The 17,044-nt window shown below is 42.9% G+C and overlaps 1 protein-coding gene across 1 annotated transcript in view; it reads right to left on the bottom strand.

The window, feature by feature from the left end:
* DNAH10 (dynein axonemal heavy chain 10) overlaps positions 1 to 17,044 on the bottom strand; it is a 103,080-nt gene that overhangs the window by 73,763 nt on the left and 12,273 nt on the right. The window contains exons 8-18 of the mRNA XM_083418919.1: positions 15,789 to 16,019; positions 14,589 to 14,779; positions 14,031 to 14,229; positions 12,003 to 12,197; positions 11,570 to 11,740; positions 10,072 to 10,248; positions 9,624 to 9,800; positions 9,278 to 9,447; positions 3,745 to 3,896; positions 2,115 to 2,279; positions 600 to 807 (exon numbers count right to left, since the gene is read on the bottom strand). Of these exons, the coding sequence (XP_083275045.1) occupies positions 600 to 807; positions 2,115 to 2,279; positions 3,745 to 3,896; positions 9,278 to 9,447; positions 9,624 to 9,800; positions 10,072 to 10,248; positions 11,570 to 11,740; positions 12,003 to 12,197; positions 14,031 to 14,229; positions 14,589 to 14,779; positions 15,789 to 16,019 (2,036 nt within the window). The remainder of the gene's footprint in view (positions 1 to 599; positions 808 to 2,114; positions 2,280 to 3,744; positions 3,897 to 9,277; positions 9,448 to 9,623; positions 9,801 to 10,071; positions 10,249 to 11,569; positions 11,741 to 12,002; positions 12,198 to 14,030; positions 14,230 to 14,588; positions 14,780 to 15,788; positions 16,020 to 17,044) is intronic.

Raw genomic sequence — 17,044 nt, 5'->3', positions numbered from 1 at the left:
TGTCCAGTAAAGAGCGGGTTAATATTCCCCACCACCTAAGCCAAGAAGCATCTTGTGACACAGCTTTGTAGACTATGCTCAGCTCAAAAGCCCCTGACACAGTTCCAACAGGAGCCGAGTCAGCCCCAGAGCATGACATGTGTAGAAGAACAAAAGGAATGTGAAGGCCAAAGCCCCTTCCAAGCAGTCCTGATAAAAATGAACATGAAGAACATCCTATGGCAAACTGCAGGAGTGTCCCTGAGGACTCCTTGGAAAGAACATGCATAAGAACTGCACAATATTCCTTTCCCAATTGGCATGTGGTAAAGAGCAGAATTTGACTCAGCTAACCAAAGGAGATAATTATCTAGGAAAGATAAAACAGGGAAATAGCAGGAGATCTGACCTAGGAAAAGGAACTGGGGCAGGGATTCAGGAGCTGAGCCTAGTCAGCAAAGCTATGTCATATGAAGAAGCTTTGCCTAAGTGGTGGGTGATGCTAACCTACTCTTTACTGGGTGTCTCCTGCACACCAACCAGGGAAAGATGAATGAAAGTTGCACTCAGAGAGCAAACAACTAGACAGAAGAGGAAGAAATATGTTCAAACAGACTTACTTGAGAATCAGGGTTGTCAAGCTCTGGTAAACTTTCTTTTCCCAAAAGGCATAATAATGAACCAGTCTTGAGGCCCTGCCAGTGTTGGTGTTCACAATAAGCCCCTCCATTTTTGTTAGCAGGGGGCCAATGGAAACGTACTTGTGTACCATATGTTCAACATCCCTGGATCTTTCATGCTTAATGTATTCAAAGTATTCTTTCGCCCCTGCCAAGGTGGGTAGCAAAATTAAGATTTGTCAGTCGCTAACAAATGTACAAAATAATATGCTGGGATTCTCCTTGAAAAATCCACTCCACATGAAGAGTTATTTGGAATTCGTACAAGTTACAGCTTCAGTACCAGGGCTAATCTTTAGACTTTCTTAGGTGCCCGTTTACACAATGTGTGGGTAAAATAATATCTAGAGGAGCCACTGGAATACCAGCTTTCATTTTCAAGGTTTCTTCATAACTTGTCCTCAAGCACATGGATAATCAAACAATCTTAAGCAGTGTTTATGAGGACAGTAACTTCACATAACTGAAAAAACACACGTAACAGTGTTTAAACCTGGGCTGTTCAATGTAGGAGGAAGAAAGGGGTGCACAATCTCCTTTTCAAAAACAGATAGCGTTAACACCAGTACTGCTTGTGCATGCAAACACTACAAGGAGTCTGTGCCTCTCAATTCTTTCCTAGGGGGCCTTTACCTAGTGCAGAGAGAATGGCAACACGCACAATAAAAAGCAAAGACAGGGAAGCTCTGGGGTATCCCAAAATCAATGAAGAAATGGAAACAGCAGCATATTATATACACACCTATACATGCATACAAATAGCAAACTAAGTGCAGAGTTATGGTGGGTATGTAGCAGAAATGGGACTACAGAGAAACAAGAGGGAGATATTAGCAAACTAGGAGGGACTCCAAAGTTTGCAGAAGTAGAAAAAACCCACACCTAAGGGCAACTCCCTCTGAAACAGTCCAATGAAGGCTGAACATGTTCAGTGGCCGCAGTACCAGTTGGTGAGGGGTGGGAGAAAGAAATAAAAGAGTAGAAGGGAGAGTAGAATGGAATGTCTTGAAGGAAAACACAACTAGTTGGAACACTGAACCATTGTATGCTTTTATAATTTTAATGTGCACTGATTAGAGATTTCAGAAATAAGTAATATATAAATAAATCTTAAATATTTTTTTAAAAAACAATATTTGGAACAATTTCCTGAATAGCCCCTAGAGAAGCAGGAAACACTGTTTGCTTCATGTTCATGTGAACATGGCCTTCAAGGACTGCTTCAAGCCATTTTCTTCACAAAGAAAAGGTGTGTACATGGTAGCATACAGAGTGCACTGCAGACTTTTGTTTTATCAAGCAGCAGAAACAAATCACATCAAATCACATTTCACACCTTATTACATAAATACTGTTCCTACAGGGAGACTGAATTGATCTACCTGGAACCTAGACTTTCTGCACCACACCAATGACTGTACAAGGCCTAGAATCAACAAAAACAGACAGGCTTACCAGGAAGATAATCTTCAAATTTGGAAGCTGGGCTTTTGAACAAATTGGTGGATTCTATTAACAAAAGCTTATTAGACATGTCTTCAGCATTCTTGTGAATTTGATGGACAAGTGACTCAAACTTCCCAATGGACTGGGTACATCGCACAATGTAGTCACCAATACCTTTGAAACAAAGGGAGTCCAGATCATTATTGTGTCTTTAGTCTACACCCAGTATGCAGGTATGTATGTATTATTTATTAATTTATCTACTGCTTATATGCCAACATGGCTTCTAAGGTGTTTACAACTATAAAATCAATACATAATTAAAATACATGATACCATATCCATTGGGCATTAAAACATCCTTAATTAAATTATGTGATACAACAGTTAAAAGTCAGTTTGAACAATAGAATCAGAAGTTCAGTCCAGGGGAATGCTTGCCTAAGCAAGTGTGTCTTCGGGAGCCTGATGTATGCACTGCATTCAAAATATGTCTCTCATGGCTGTCCATTAGCAAGTCCTCAAGGATGTCAACAAAAAGCAGCAGAAAAATCCAAAATATTGTATCAGTGATAGCAATCCAATACATTTGACTGAAACTAACACAAGCAAGGATTGAAAAACACACACATAATATCTCAAATGCTGGAACGAACAAAACCATTCTGAGACCTACACTAAGACAGAGCTTTCCAAAATTTTAAGGTTTGTGACACACTTTTTAGACATGCTTCATTTCACAGTGCAGTAATTCAGTTTTACTAGCAAACTGGAGGTTAACTAACTCCTTTCCAGCCCCGGGAGGAGCATTCGCACAACACACCTACATACTGCAGCTGACACACTAACATGTTGTGAAACACAGTTTGGAAAGCTCTGCTCTAAGATATAGCAAAGTTGGCACCAATATAAATAGTTCTTCAGAGGGACAGCTACAAATTACAAGAAAGGAGAATCCGACTAAACATATGGGAAAACTTTCTGACAGTAAGAGCTGTTCAGCGGTGGAGCAGACTCCCATGAGAGATGGTGGACTCTCCTTCCTTGGAGGTTTGTAAGCAGAGGTTGGATGGCCATCTGTCATGGATGCTTTAGCTGAGAGTCCTGCATTGCAGGGAGTTGGACTAGATGACCCTTGGGTCCCTTCCAACTCTACCATTCTATGATTCTATGGACTTCTACTCCCATCATCCCAGACCACTGGCCAAGATGGCTGGGACTGAGGAGAGCTGGGAGTCCAATAGCATCAGGCAGGCCACTATACCCATTCTTTTTTAAGAAGAACTAAAAATGTGTTATTGTTTCTTTATTTACTATACAACAAGGTACTGCTTATACCCATGAACCTTACTTAGATACCTATTTGGACATACAGACAGCCTTTATTCATTTATATGTTTAACTCAGGATTGATGGAATGTTTTTATTGTTAATGGCAGCTGATGGTACTTCTTTTCCCCTCTGTTATATTTAAAAAGAAAAGAAAAAAGAATAATTACTATATATCTCAGATAAAACCCAAGTGTTAGGTTGTTCTCTTTATAGGATGGAATGACAAAAGGAAAAAGATGTCAATTTCTAGCAAATTTTAACTGATAATTATTGCCTTGAAGCTGTTTTACAAGGGAAAATGTACTACCTAATGAGTTCCAGTTGAGCCTCTTGTAACCAGATCTGAAAACTCGCCAAAGGTCTTGTATCTGTTCATCCAGAAGCTGGGTCTCTGCTTCATTCAGTGTTCCTATTAATGCGTGATAGCGATCCAACATCTGTTTTATGCCATCAGTGTATCTAAAGAAAGAGGCACAAGGAAATTGTTAAGAACTGCTTCATTCAGGCATCACCTCATCTTAAGATACTTGACAGTGACACATTTGAGTGGTTACAGGTGTGCCAATTTCATATCAGTTTGTCTCCAAAAGACAGATTTCTACACACTTTGAGAAATCAGCACGCATCAAAGTGTCTAAAAATGGGTAACATCTGAAAGAACAGTCTTAAAGCCATCAAAAGAAGCCTAATGTCAGCTCCCAGTGACTCTGCTGTAGATATTGCCTTTTTGGATATAGTGCAGTAGAAGTCTGCCTCAGGAACCCTGAACACCTTACGCAACGGTGCAATCTGAAAAAGCATCCCATGGGTCATGCAAAGAATGAGAACCTTTGTTGCTGAGACCAGAAAGACAGGAACAAAGGAAGCAGGAGAGCTCAAAGGTGCAACAGAAACAATGCATTCAGGTCCAAAGCATTTTTCAATCATAAGGCTCTTCTTCAGGGACAAATTGAATACATATCCTATCAGATAGCATACAGGTTTGATTAAATTGCTCCTGTCAGAGCTGGCTCCGGGTCCCAGCTCACCAAGGACCAACGCTAGCCGATCGTACAGTATCAAAGTCTTTATTGAAGAATAGTCTCCATTTACAAGTCTCAGCGTCCCAGCCCTACGTCTGGACTTTAGACCGGCGAAGCTCTGTCTGGATCTCCACCCCCTGTGCACCAGTTTAAGACTCTAATCTTACTCCACCTCTTCCTTCTCTCTCTCTTCCTCTGGGTCTTACTACCCCCCGGGGTCTCATTCCTCCTGGACTCTTCCGACGCAGAGCTTGACCCCTCTGACTCCTCCCCCTCTCTTCGGCGGGCTTTAGGACCTGGCTCCCTACCCGGGCTGCCCACCTTGCCGCCCTCCTGTACATTTGAACTTGGCGCGCGCGCGCGTTTTACTTTCCGGATGACCGTTTCCTCGCTCCCTGACGAGGGTGTGGTCAGTCCTGCCTCACGTTCTCCCTCTGCCTGCGCGCTCCCTGATCCCGATGCCTTGGACTCCTCCCCCCTACTGCACTCTGGGGGGGACGCTGGTCCGGATTTCCAGCTGCTACTCTCTGAGTCCCCTCTGGCCCCTTCTTCCCGAGGTGTCCCCCTGGGCACTCCCCTTGCCCTGACCATGGGGGCCCCTTTCTGTGAATCCTCCGAGTCACTGGAGAGACTCAGAGACCTCGGACTACTGTCGCCGCTGACATTTCCTTCCGACTCCTCCCCCTCGCTCTCCGTTTCTTCCCTCTCCTGTGACTCTGCTCCGGAACCCCTGACAGCTCCTACCAAGGATCATACAATCCAAATTATACTGGTCTTAAAACATTTGTTTCTGAACACCTTACACAACGGTTTTTTGTTTTTTCCCCAAGCTGGTTTTTTTAAGGTGTTTTTTTTCCAAGCTGGTGCTTTCCCTCCTTCCTCAAGAAAAGAAACTACAGTTCCATTGCTTCTCTGGATGCCCCTTGCTCCCATGTTCCAAGCAGAGAATCATAGAATCACAGAGTTGGAAGAGACCACAAGGGCCATCGAGTCCAACCCCCTGCCAAGCAGGAAACACCATCAGAGCACTCCTGATGGAGAGGAATGCCTGTTTACCACGTGGACAATCCAAATAAAGGCTGTCAACTGGTGCAACCCCATCTTCCAATAAATGGCACTGCTTAAACTGCTCATTTTACAGTGACAATGTGACAAAATATTTAGAAACCAAGAAAAATAAAGTCCACAAGGATATTAAGACTGACTTGCTTATATGGAAACACTTATTAGTCCATGATTAGTATTTGTTATAAAACTTGTTTAAAATGTCACATTATTGTAGCTCTGCATTTTTAAAAGAAGGCTCCTTGCTGTTTTTCAGTATTATTTTAAAAAAACCAAGTGCTAAAAAGTTAAATAATGATGTATAATAAAAAATTAAAAGAACACTCATAGTCTCCCCTGCTAAGATGTGAAACATTTTAGCCTTATGAAGAACCTGTGGGGTTCAAAAGCCACTTTTCCAGCACACCAAACGGTTCCATCCAAATACAATGCCTTTTCCTCTTCTATACTCATTTCAGTGCATACAATAATTTAAGCTGCTAAGTGACCAGGCAATGGAATTCCTATTTATTCCACAGAGAGGGTTGGCTTGACCCCTGGTTCAATGAGATACTTTCCTTGGGTGCTGACCTTGTAGGGCAGGGTGGCTAAAAGCCAACACTGTCCACGGTTAACTTAGTAGCTATGTACATTTCAAAACCCATCACTACCTGAACGGCATCTGTTGCCAGGAATAGTTAAGCCTTTGGGGCCTGGCTATTTGCTCTATCCAAACTCTGCCACAGGAGAACTGAGCACCATCTAGCGCCTCCCACTCCATCAAGTGACAAAGGAGTGTAGGGAAGAGAAGATACAGCAGTCTGAGCGGAGGGTGCTTGAACCATTCTGTGCCCACCAGCTTTGTGTAGTGGGCAGGCAGAGCGGCTCTACCATCTTGTGGGAAGGCAAGCTCTGAGCCTGCAATTTTAGATGGGGACAAAATTCTCCCCCAAAGGATTTCTTCCCACTCCTCCTTCAAAATACCAACATGTTGCCAAACAACATATTCAGAAAACTAAAATCTAGTACACAAAAACAAAGTGTAGTGTTTTAAATTTTGCCTTTAGCATTGCCCCTTAGTTTGGTCAAGTGTGTGACAACTTCCTTTAGGGCTCTATACCACGCAGCTGGCCCACAAGCAGAGCAGGAAGAGGCAATGGAACCTGTTCTGCAATGGGAGTTGCAGAAAGACTCTGCAAAATACTGAAGCTAAAGTACAATTCATACGCTTTGCAGAAATGTAGTGTGTTTGCCTGTACAAAAGGAGGAAAGTAAGCTGCATTTTCTCTTGAATTAGAAGCATTTTAAAAGCAGCGGGGGGTGGCCGGTGGGAGGAAGCCTATTGAAAAAGCTGAGCCAGGAAACCTTGATATTAGCAGAAACAGCCTACTGTCTTCTTTTCTGGGACTGACCAGTCTATATCTGAAGTTGAACTTTTCCACATAAATCAATGCATGGTTATAATTACAGTGAGTGTCTCTGGACACATTTAGAGAGCACTCATTGGGAGAAAGTTGGTAAAACTGGCTACTTCAGTGCTGTACTGTTGCTTTGCAAAGAGCTATTAACAAACATGATCCCTTCTGGGATACAAACAGAGGGGCTCAGCCAGCAATACCCATGTACCAGGTTCCAAGCCAGAGCTCTGTCTTTAAACTCTAAGTAGCTCTCAGCAAAGGTACTTAACAGGCCTGTGTTGCTATTTAAGTACTCAGATCAACAACACTGATCTTCCTAGGGAGTTTGCAGTGTGAGCTGTCCCAGGTCCTGCACACCCTGACCCAGTCTTAGCTTCCTAGAACCTCAATACCAGCGAAACACTGCTTGACTTTCTCTTTTCCCAACTGGATTCAACACTCTGCGGGCTCACAGCTACATCACACCAGGACCCTCCCAGAATGGCACACAAAGGGCCAAAAAACTGATTGTACCCCTCCCCATTTCCTTCAGAGTGAAATAACAGCCCGTGTGTGGCAAAAAAATGCTACAAAATGTCATAGGAAAGGAACACACTGGATTTACCATGAAGACTTATTCTGATCAATGAAGTGTTTTCTGGTGTTAGCTGCTCCTTCCACTTCTTCCACTAGGCAGGTCCATGCAAATTAATAATATACTGTATCCCTTTTAGGGACTCGGGTGGCGCTGTGGGTAAAACCTCAGCGCCTAGGACTTGCCGATCATCAGATCGGCGGTTCGAATCCCCGCGGCAGGGTGCGCTCCCATTGCTCGGTCCCAGCGCCTGCCAACCTAGCAGTCTGAAAGCACCCTCGGGTGCAAGTAGATAAATAGGGACCGCTTACTAGTGGGAAGGTAAACGGCGTTTCCGTGTGCTGCTCTGGTTCGCCAGATGCAGCATGTCACGCTGGCCACGTGACCCGGAAGTGTCTTCGGACAGCACTGGCCCCCGGCCTCTTAAGCGAGATGGGCGCGTAACCCCAGAGTCGGACACGACTGGCCCGTACGGGCAGGGGTACCTTTACCTTTACCTGTATCCCTTTTAATGGGAGGACAACCCCCATCCCAAGATCTGGGACAAATGAAATCAAAAAGAGAAATCTTCAAATTGTTCACCAAACTACCAAGAAAGCCTGCCTTGTGGAACACCCTCTCATCAAATGTCCAAGAGATAAACTACTATATGGCTTCCAGAAGAAAACTGAAGCCAGTTCTGTATCAGGAAGTTTTTAATGTTTGATGTTTCATTATGTTTTTTATACTCTGTTGGAATCTCCTCAGAGTAGCTGAAGCAACCCTTTCATATGTGCATCATCATCATCATCATTATTCCATGTGCAGTGTATGCTACCTGACCAAGTTCTACTCAGCCCTTCATTTTCATAAGTGGCCTTGGAAGCTACCTTGCCCCTTGAAAATTCTCAGTGACTCTTAAGGACATTACATTGTGTGCAGTACTTAGCCATCTTTTCCTTTCTGGTGACAGTTGGGAGCAGCTATTATTACTTCTTCAACAGGGCAAGCCCAATATATTTTGCTGCCTGAGTTGAAGGACATGATGGTGCCCCACACTGAGTGATGACCTTATCCCTTCTATATCCCATAGGTCTCTTTCCTTCCAGTTGGAAAGATACCAGAAGCCTGCTCCACAGTAATTTGGAGCAGGGCTTTCAGTGTGGCTGCCCCTATTCTGCAGGTTAGCGTTCCTGCCAAGTCACAATCTGCACTTTCTAGAAACAGTTGAATACTTTTTTTGTTCCATGGGCTTTCTCAGCTGGACAGAAAATGTCATGGGTGTCAACTTTGTTTTGTTTTTAAATTTGCCTTCTGGTTTTTCCTCATGCAATTTTTAGACTTCTTTTTTTTTGTACATTGCCTTGGAACTTAATTGGAAGGTGATTGATAAATACGAACAATAACAAATAATGCATCAGAACCAGCTGCCCAAGGCAGAAGCCCACTCTGCCTAGTAGTAGGGCCAGTCCTGCCCTTTGAACAACAGTTGAAAGCATCAAAGAGGTGAATCTCTGCCTTTCCTGCCAAGACCAAACTGCTACTGAGTTGAGCAAGCAGCAAGCCAAAAACACAAAGATGGAGGAAATCTCCTCTCTAAGCCTGTGAGCACTGAGCAGGCAGGACCAGAACTGAAAGGGCTTTCCACCAATTGAAGCAACAAAGTCTACCGATTTGCTTGACTCTACCAGAGGAAACAGGAGGAATGATTTGCAACAGAATGCTCTCCACCAATGAAGGAGAACCAACAGCTTCACCCTTGCCATGTACTCTGACAAGAGCAGATTCACATGATATCCTTACCTAAGCAATTTGTCCTCCTGAAGGGCCACATTCCTAGCTATTTCAGGCACTGGAAATCCAAGTTGTTCCATATATTTTGTTTCATTGATTATCTCTCGAAGCTTGGGAGAAAAGTTAACTGTGAAACGAGTAGTTTTCTCTCCAGTGTCCATCTCTTCAGTACGTGGACTCTACATCCCAGAAGATCAACCACCACGGAAAGGAGGACAATGTGACAATGTGACAAAAGGGGAAAGAAATGTTGCCAAATAGAAACAGAAATTTATTAAACTGAAAATTATTATGCAAGATCCTTATCTTCCCAAGGATATGCAAAGGGCTGGAACAAGAAAAAAATTATAGCCACCTGCTCACGGGTCTCTGGATTAGCCTGAATAATAGCTCCAGAAGGATGAACTTTAGCAAGGAGAGTTTTTTTCAATAGAATAGGGAGCTTATCTTCTGTGTTATCTCTCCACTGGTCATATTTCAAATCTTCATATTCTTTCATTCTCTTTGCCACTTCAAGATATTTTTGTTTCACCTAAAATACCCCAGGTCAGACAAGAGAGCTTTTACTTTCTGCAGTTCATCTTTTCATTTTTATTCATTGAACATTCTTCTGTCTTGCTCTACACCCCAAAGCAAATCCCAGAGCAGCTTACAGAACAATATTGAAAAATGAAAACAAGAATGTTATTCAGCAACTTCCCATCCCAAAACAATGTACTTTGAACTTCCCAGTTCACTGAAATGCTGTTTCTGATATATACTAATGTGCATTATTATTCACTAGTAACAAAACTCCAGCCCACCTCCTTTCCACGCTCACTAGCCAGCAGCTCCTCTACTTCTTGGAATCGAACAATGGTGTGCTTTATACGGTAGAAAAGAGTTCGTGCCCAGTAAATTGCTCCTGCCACTGGAGGGTGGTTTTTGCATAAAGGTGGGTTGGAAAGGCTACTGACGAATATGTTGTTAACTATCTCAACCTGTGAATTAAAAAAAGATATTTATCATCTTACTAGGCAAAATTATTTGTTTCATCATTAGCAACATCTAAAGATGCTACATGTCAGATTTCAGTAGGGTCAGGCTTCAGGCAGCCAAGATCCAGGAAGTGAGGGAGTCACCTCATAATCCAAATGGGGTCAGAAGTAGCTGCATGTCCAAAACAGGTTGGGACAAGTCCCAGAACATCAAACAAAGATCAGGAGGGCCAAAGTCAGGTGAGTAGACAAAGCTAGGCAGGGAGCAAGATCCAAGCTAGCAGTTAGGGAAAGGGAACCAGAACCTAGTGTCCTCAACCTAGAGGCTAGTTGCTCAGACTGAAGTGCAAGCACTGAGGCTTTAGACAGCCTGGTGGACACGGACCAGCTAGAACTGCAGTTTGGAGGGTACCTACAGAGCCTAGAGCTCACTCTGCCCAGTTTTCAGTGGTAGCTGAGAACTGGTGGGGCAGGAGTTAAGGTGGCAGAGTCTAACTACTGGATATGTTTGTTTCAGACACCCTCCCAGTACCTTACAATATATAACCTAGGCCCAAGGGATTTCAAAATTCTGTTAATAGAACTGACCATTTCCCATACACTATCTATATAAAAGCCCACATTTTTTGAGGCTTTTTAAGCTCTGAGAAAGATTTGGGGGGAATCACCATCTTCAGAAGTTTTTGTGCCATGCTGTTGCTGCAGAGGAACTGTCTTGTCCCAAAATGCAACCCCTCAATTACTCTTAGTAGAGAAACAAGACTCCCCCCCCCCCGACAGAGTCCCAGAGCATTTTGATAGGTGTGTGTAGTTGCTTGAGTGTCTCAGTGCCTATTTGAATTGTGCCTATGTCATCTATATCAACAAGAGATACCACTCACTCATAGGCTCTTATTACTAGTTTTTAAGAAGTGCTTTAATGTGATTTTTAAACAAACAAACAAAGGGTGACTACTTCCCTGTGAGCAAAGAAATCCAGGAAAGTCACCCCTGTTGTTAATTATTATGGTATCAAGACCAGTCTCACCACTGCGGGAGTCGTTAAGATTGATGCAGCTATGAGAAAGGAGGCCTCAACATCCGTGGCTGTTGATGCAAAGCAGCTTGGGTGGGGCTCTGTTGTTTCCCAGCTTCCCAACACAGCAGGTAGCTGGTGCTTACCCAGGGAGAGAGGTGCTACTGCTTAACATGCAAGGCAGGATAGGGAATAAGAAGGGAGTCACCAGTCTCAGCAGCTCCAGCATAAAACTTTGAGGTGAGATGCTATTTCACAAAGGGCACCAAAAGATCTAAGGAGTCATGGCTGGAAAGGAGCAGCAAATACCTCTTTACAATACTGTGCCAAAATGTCATTGAATTTCATCATCATCTGCTTATTAATGGCCTCTCGAGAGCGGATGTGTTTGAAGTTTAAGAGCATGTCAAAAGCAGCTTCTGCTGAACGAAGAGTCTTAAAAGAATCATCAATGAAGCTCTTTGCTTCTTTTTCTATATCCTAAAAATTAAGAAAGGGAAGTTAACAAGGGGGGCATTCTCATTTATCAACAGCAGGCATGGCAGGCAGTCCTAACGCAATAAAATAACTGCTCAGGCTTCCAAACGCCATACTAAATGCAAACTGCTCTTTCACAGATCACTTCATAGAAGGACTGAAGGGGCTTGTAGGTCAAATTCTTATTGTTCAGGGGTTCTAGCAGGGAGACAAGAAGTTCTAGTGAGTAGCTAGAAAAATACAAATCAAAGCTTCTGCTCCTTACCAAAACTTCCATTTTAAATTCCTCCATAACTATCTTCCATTGAGTTGCACATCTGATGTTGAAAGGCTCAAAGGTCAGAACCTCCAGAGGACTGACAAGACCGTCAACTCGTCGCAAGACTTCATCAATGCGCTTTGGATCCCCAGTGACAGCTTTCAGTTCAGGACCAAAGATGTTGTAAAACTCTTCCATAACCTATCAGGGTACAAAAAAAGCTGATGCGTAGGCAGATATAATTTCTACTGGCTTTCAATTTGTGCTTTTTTTTCCCCAGAAAGGAAGATGGGAACTGAGCTAGTCTGAGAAGCCAGACAAGAAACCCAGAGAGTTTCTGGTTAAGGATCGGCCATCAAGCAGCTGACAAAAACTGTCTGAGTGCTGTGAAATTGTCACTTGAAGTAACTAAAAAGTTGTTTCAGCAGCAAGACAAATGATCCTGAAGCACAGGCACAGGTCTAGCTAGGTCTATACACGATGCAGAAAGTGGTGACTGAATGAATTGTATCACCTCAGCCAACAGGTAAGGAATAGCACTCTCCCAAGCAAAGAAAAAAACTTACTGCAAACAGAAACTAGCCTATCCTTTTTGCCTGCTGGGCTCCTTTTCTGCTTCTATGGAGGGGTTTTTTGTTTGTGTGCGCATGATTTTTTTTTAAAAAAAATGCATCCTTACAAACTGTATGAAATGTTTTTATTGATTTTTTAAAAACTATGTAATGAAGAAAAGGAGAAGAAGGGGATGGGATACAAGGGAAAAGAAGGTGGGAGAGGAATGCACAAGTATATTTATGACAACAAAAAGGAAGTACGGATTAGATAATAACAAATGCACTTCATTTAACAAAATTTATATACCTTTTGATTGTAATAAAACCTGTAAAGTGATTCACTCTTTTTAAAAAAACAGAAGATAATTAAAACAAACAGTAAGCTAAAAAGGGATTAAAACATATGTCAACACTCTACATTTCTGGGTTGGCCTGCCAGCACACAAAGATGTATTAAGCAGGCACCGAAAGGAGTATGGCAAAAGATCCTGCTGCATGTCAACAGGCAGGGAGTTCCAAAGTGTAGGGGCTGCCACACTAATAGATCAATTTATTGCAAGTAGAGAATGAGTATTATGTAGCACCTGTAATTGTAGCAATTCTGCAGACCAAAGCAAGGACATGGACATATGTAGGGCAATGCAAGAGAGAATATTGCAGCCATTCCAGAGGCCAGCAAAGTTGTGGCCCAATAAAACATGTTTCAAGAGAGAAGCCAATATTGGACAGTGAAATGAATGGAAGCCAGTGTTCAGGTGTTTGGGGTGGTGTTGCAGGGAGTTTCTCATGTAGGGAAATATTAAGAAATGTGATTTCCCCCCTGCAGTCTGAAGTTATTCTATCACCTGAGCCTTACAGCACCTCATTTTGCTGCAGATGGAGTCCAGACTCCAGCCATCAGTTTTGGCCAATTTATTCATTTATTTTATTAAATTTATATCCCACTTGTAGGAACTCAGAGTGGCAAACCCATCAGTGATCTAATAAAGAACAAAACAAAAAACGCCAGCTCTCCTTGATGCTTTGTTAAAGTGAAATTTTAAATTCTGAGTCCACACAAGGAATAAATGAATGTCATTGCTCTTGTGCAAGAAGAAGAGGAGTTTGGATTTGATATCCCGCCTTTCACTCCCCTTCAGGAGTCTCAAAGCGGCTAACATTCTCCTTTCCCTTCCTCCCCCACAACAAACACTCTGTGAGGTGAGTGGGGCTGAGAGACTTCAAAGAAGTGTGACTGGCCCAAGGTCACCCAGCAGCTGCATGTGGAGGAGCGGAGACGCGTACCCGGTTCCCCAGATTACAAGACTACCGCTCTTAACCACTACACCACACTGGCTCTCAAAAGATGTGAGGAAAGCCTGTGCGTCTTTGGAGCTCTGTGTGTGTCTTGAAACTCCAGCACACATTAGGAGACCCTAGACTGGGCTCAACAATGATGTAAAGAAAACACTATTCTTTCATAATTCATGCATGCTCTTACCTGCAATACGTTATAGAGATCTTGACAGATTATGGCCATATAATCAGTTTTTTCAAATAAACGCTTCCTGTCAAATTCCCATCTTGCATCTCTTCCTGAAGCTTCAATTTTGGCACGGATGTCAAAATAGGACTCCTTCCAAATTTCAAGAGTCCGTTTGGCTTCTATCATTTTGGTTTTTGCAATCTGCCTGTCTTCCCTATGAGCCCATAAAAAAGCACGAAAAAATTGATGCAAAATTCAAAAAGAAAAGACAGCCATATTCAACACTCAAAAGATTCAATGTATTTCTTGCCTTTCATCATAGAAACGAATACCCTTTGGACCCTGGCGCTTCAAAAAATGGCTTGTTGTGCTATGCAGTGGGTGTAACTCTAAACAATGGTCTAGAGATGAGTCAGGTAAGTGATGAAAAACCAGATTTACACTGCAGCACACATTCCTGAGGATGGCTCCTGATCTGCAGGGAGTTGCACTCAACCTGGGTGAGCAAAGTAACTGGTGCAAGGTCCTGAGAACAAGACTTTAGCTTAGTTTACAGAAGGAAATGCCACATACTTGAACAAAGTCCGTAGATCCACAACCTTGCAGACCCTTGCCGAGATCTCCCAGGCAATCCTTTCCATTAGGGGGATCATCCTTTCATCCTTGTTGTAGTGCCGTGAAATAATCCACACCATTCTCAAGGCATTCATCAGTGAGGGAATTGTATCCAAGACAATGTTGAAGCCAGTGCCGTGTGTTAAATTCTGTTGAGTCAATGGCAAATATTGTAAAAAAAAAAAAAGGATGAAGGAATAGGACACATGTTTTTGGAACTATAAAATGAGGTACAGCCCAAAGAAATGAAAAGGAAAAGGGTAGGGAGTACATAGTAGGGTCACTAAGGGCCCCCAACAGAAAGGCTCTACTGAATTAATTAAACATATCCAAGATGGTACCTGATCAGGAACACTACTCGGGGGAAAGGAAGTCTCCTTATTTCATCTCCTAAAGGATTTGAGCAGCCTTGGGGCTGCTTGGCTGCACCATTCTGAGTCTCTAATGCTGTTGTCACTATTTACAAACTCTGACCAGAAAGTGACACAGGCTATTCCAATACATAAAAGGGGGGGGGGGGGAGTTGTTGGTACCCTTAATTGCATCTCCAGGTTGTTGTTTTTTTAGAGGTGATACATGAGATGGTTTGCAAGCAAATGGCCCTAGATTCAGTTCCTGGTAGCACCAATGATTTAAGACAAAGGCCCTTTGCTACAAGAAGCAGCTGCTATTGCTCCTAGATGATAATAGAGTGTTGCTGGCTGTGTTTGTACTCTGCAATAAGCCATTAACCCTAGTTTACTGTACAGTCCCTCTTTGCTCCTCCATGAATATGCAGAGGCAGCAAACAATGAACCATAGCTTAGCATTACATCCAAACCAGGAATTGTGGTTTGTTTTGCTTAAAAAAAGCATGACTAGTAAGCCAAGAATAAACCTTGGTGTGCCGCCATAGCTTGTTTGGAGGGAGCCAAACCACAATCCCTGGTTGGCTCATAACACCAAGCTAGAGGAATGTGACTTCGTTCCTCTCATTGCTAGTAGACAGGAGCAAAGTGGGCATGTATGGCAAAGTATGTTTTATGGCTTACTGTCATGTACAAATGAGTCATCATGAGGTGTTAAAAAATTATGAACTCTGTATCCAAAACCTTTGGACATTGTTGGACAGTGCCCTGCTGCTACTGAATGTTACATATACAGCTGATAAAAACCTACCTTTAGGTGTCGTTCAAGAGTAGAAAGGAACCTCACATTATCAACTGCCTCCACATGGTGCTTGCAGAGCTCATTTATGACTAACTGCAAGCTATCCACAATTGCTATGTTAGCCGCCGTGAGCACTTCCAAGACCTTTTTGACCAAGGGCAGTTTGAGCTGCTGAGTGAGGGCACTCAACGTAGCATTTCTCTCTCGCCACAGGTCAATCTCAGCTAGTGGGCCATTCCCCTGAGGATGAAAGGAACTAAGATGAGACCAGGTACTTTGGAATAAAGGCAGACACATCACACAAACTCTGATCAGTAAGCCTGCAGGGTGTTTTTCCCATGGATCCATATACTGCAACATTTTTGTGTCCAGCCGGTAGCACACAGGGAAGCAAGCTGTATAGTAAAAGAACTACAACAGAGCGGTCCAACCTCTCAAACCAAATGAGCCACATGTGTCCTTTGACACAGAACCTAGGGGCTACACACTAAATTAAATTTCCATATTGTAAATTAAAATGTTTGCAATATAGTTAATATTATTGAATATACACAATTAATGTATTTAATTAAATATAAATACTTAAATACAAAATTAATATATTGAATTAAATACACAATTAATAGATTTAATAAATTTGTTGATTACACAGATTTAATACAAAACAGATGCATGCGCTTTTGTTAACAACACAGGCATCAATGAGATGTTTGAGCTAGAGAATTCTTCACAAGTTGATCAATGCCTTGAGGTTAATTGTTGACATCCACAAGCAACTCTCAAGTGAATTGTCTGCTAAATTGTTTCAAGTTTTGGACTTTATGAAGTTCATGTTTGAAAACGCTTGTTCACAGACACCCACCCAAAGCGCAAACTTCTCTGTATTGCAAAAAAGAAAGCAAAGTATTCCATACTGAAGCATACACAGATCCACACTTACCCACTCCACACTTCTTCTCTGCATTGTTTGCTTCCTGGGGGGCTCTGGAGCCCTGGGGACACAGCTATGCTCCAAGTGGGCTCAAGAGCGCAGCCTGGTGGCTCCACAGAGCTCCTCCAGCAGCAGAGCAGCAGCAGCCTGCCTTGGGCCACCAGCCTGGCTGTGCTGCCCTGGCAGAGGTAGAGGGTGGGGAGCTGGAGGGCCGCCAAAAACAGCCTCGAGGGCCACATACAACCCAATGGGCCACATGTCTGAACACCCTGAGCTACACAATATATACAGACATATTCACTTCTAGTCATTTCACCTCGAAAATGGAATAAGT

The sequence above is a fragment of the Podarcis tiliguerta genome (assembly GCF_965153285.1).
Source record: "Podarcis tiliguerta genome assembly, chromosome: 16".
NCBI lineage: Eukaryota > Metazoa > Chordata > Lepidosauria > Squamata > Lacertidae > Podarcis > Podarcis tiliguerta.
Note: the sequence above shows the minus strand (reverse complement) of the source record. Positions and strands in the feature narration are given on the sequence as shown.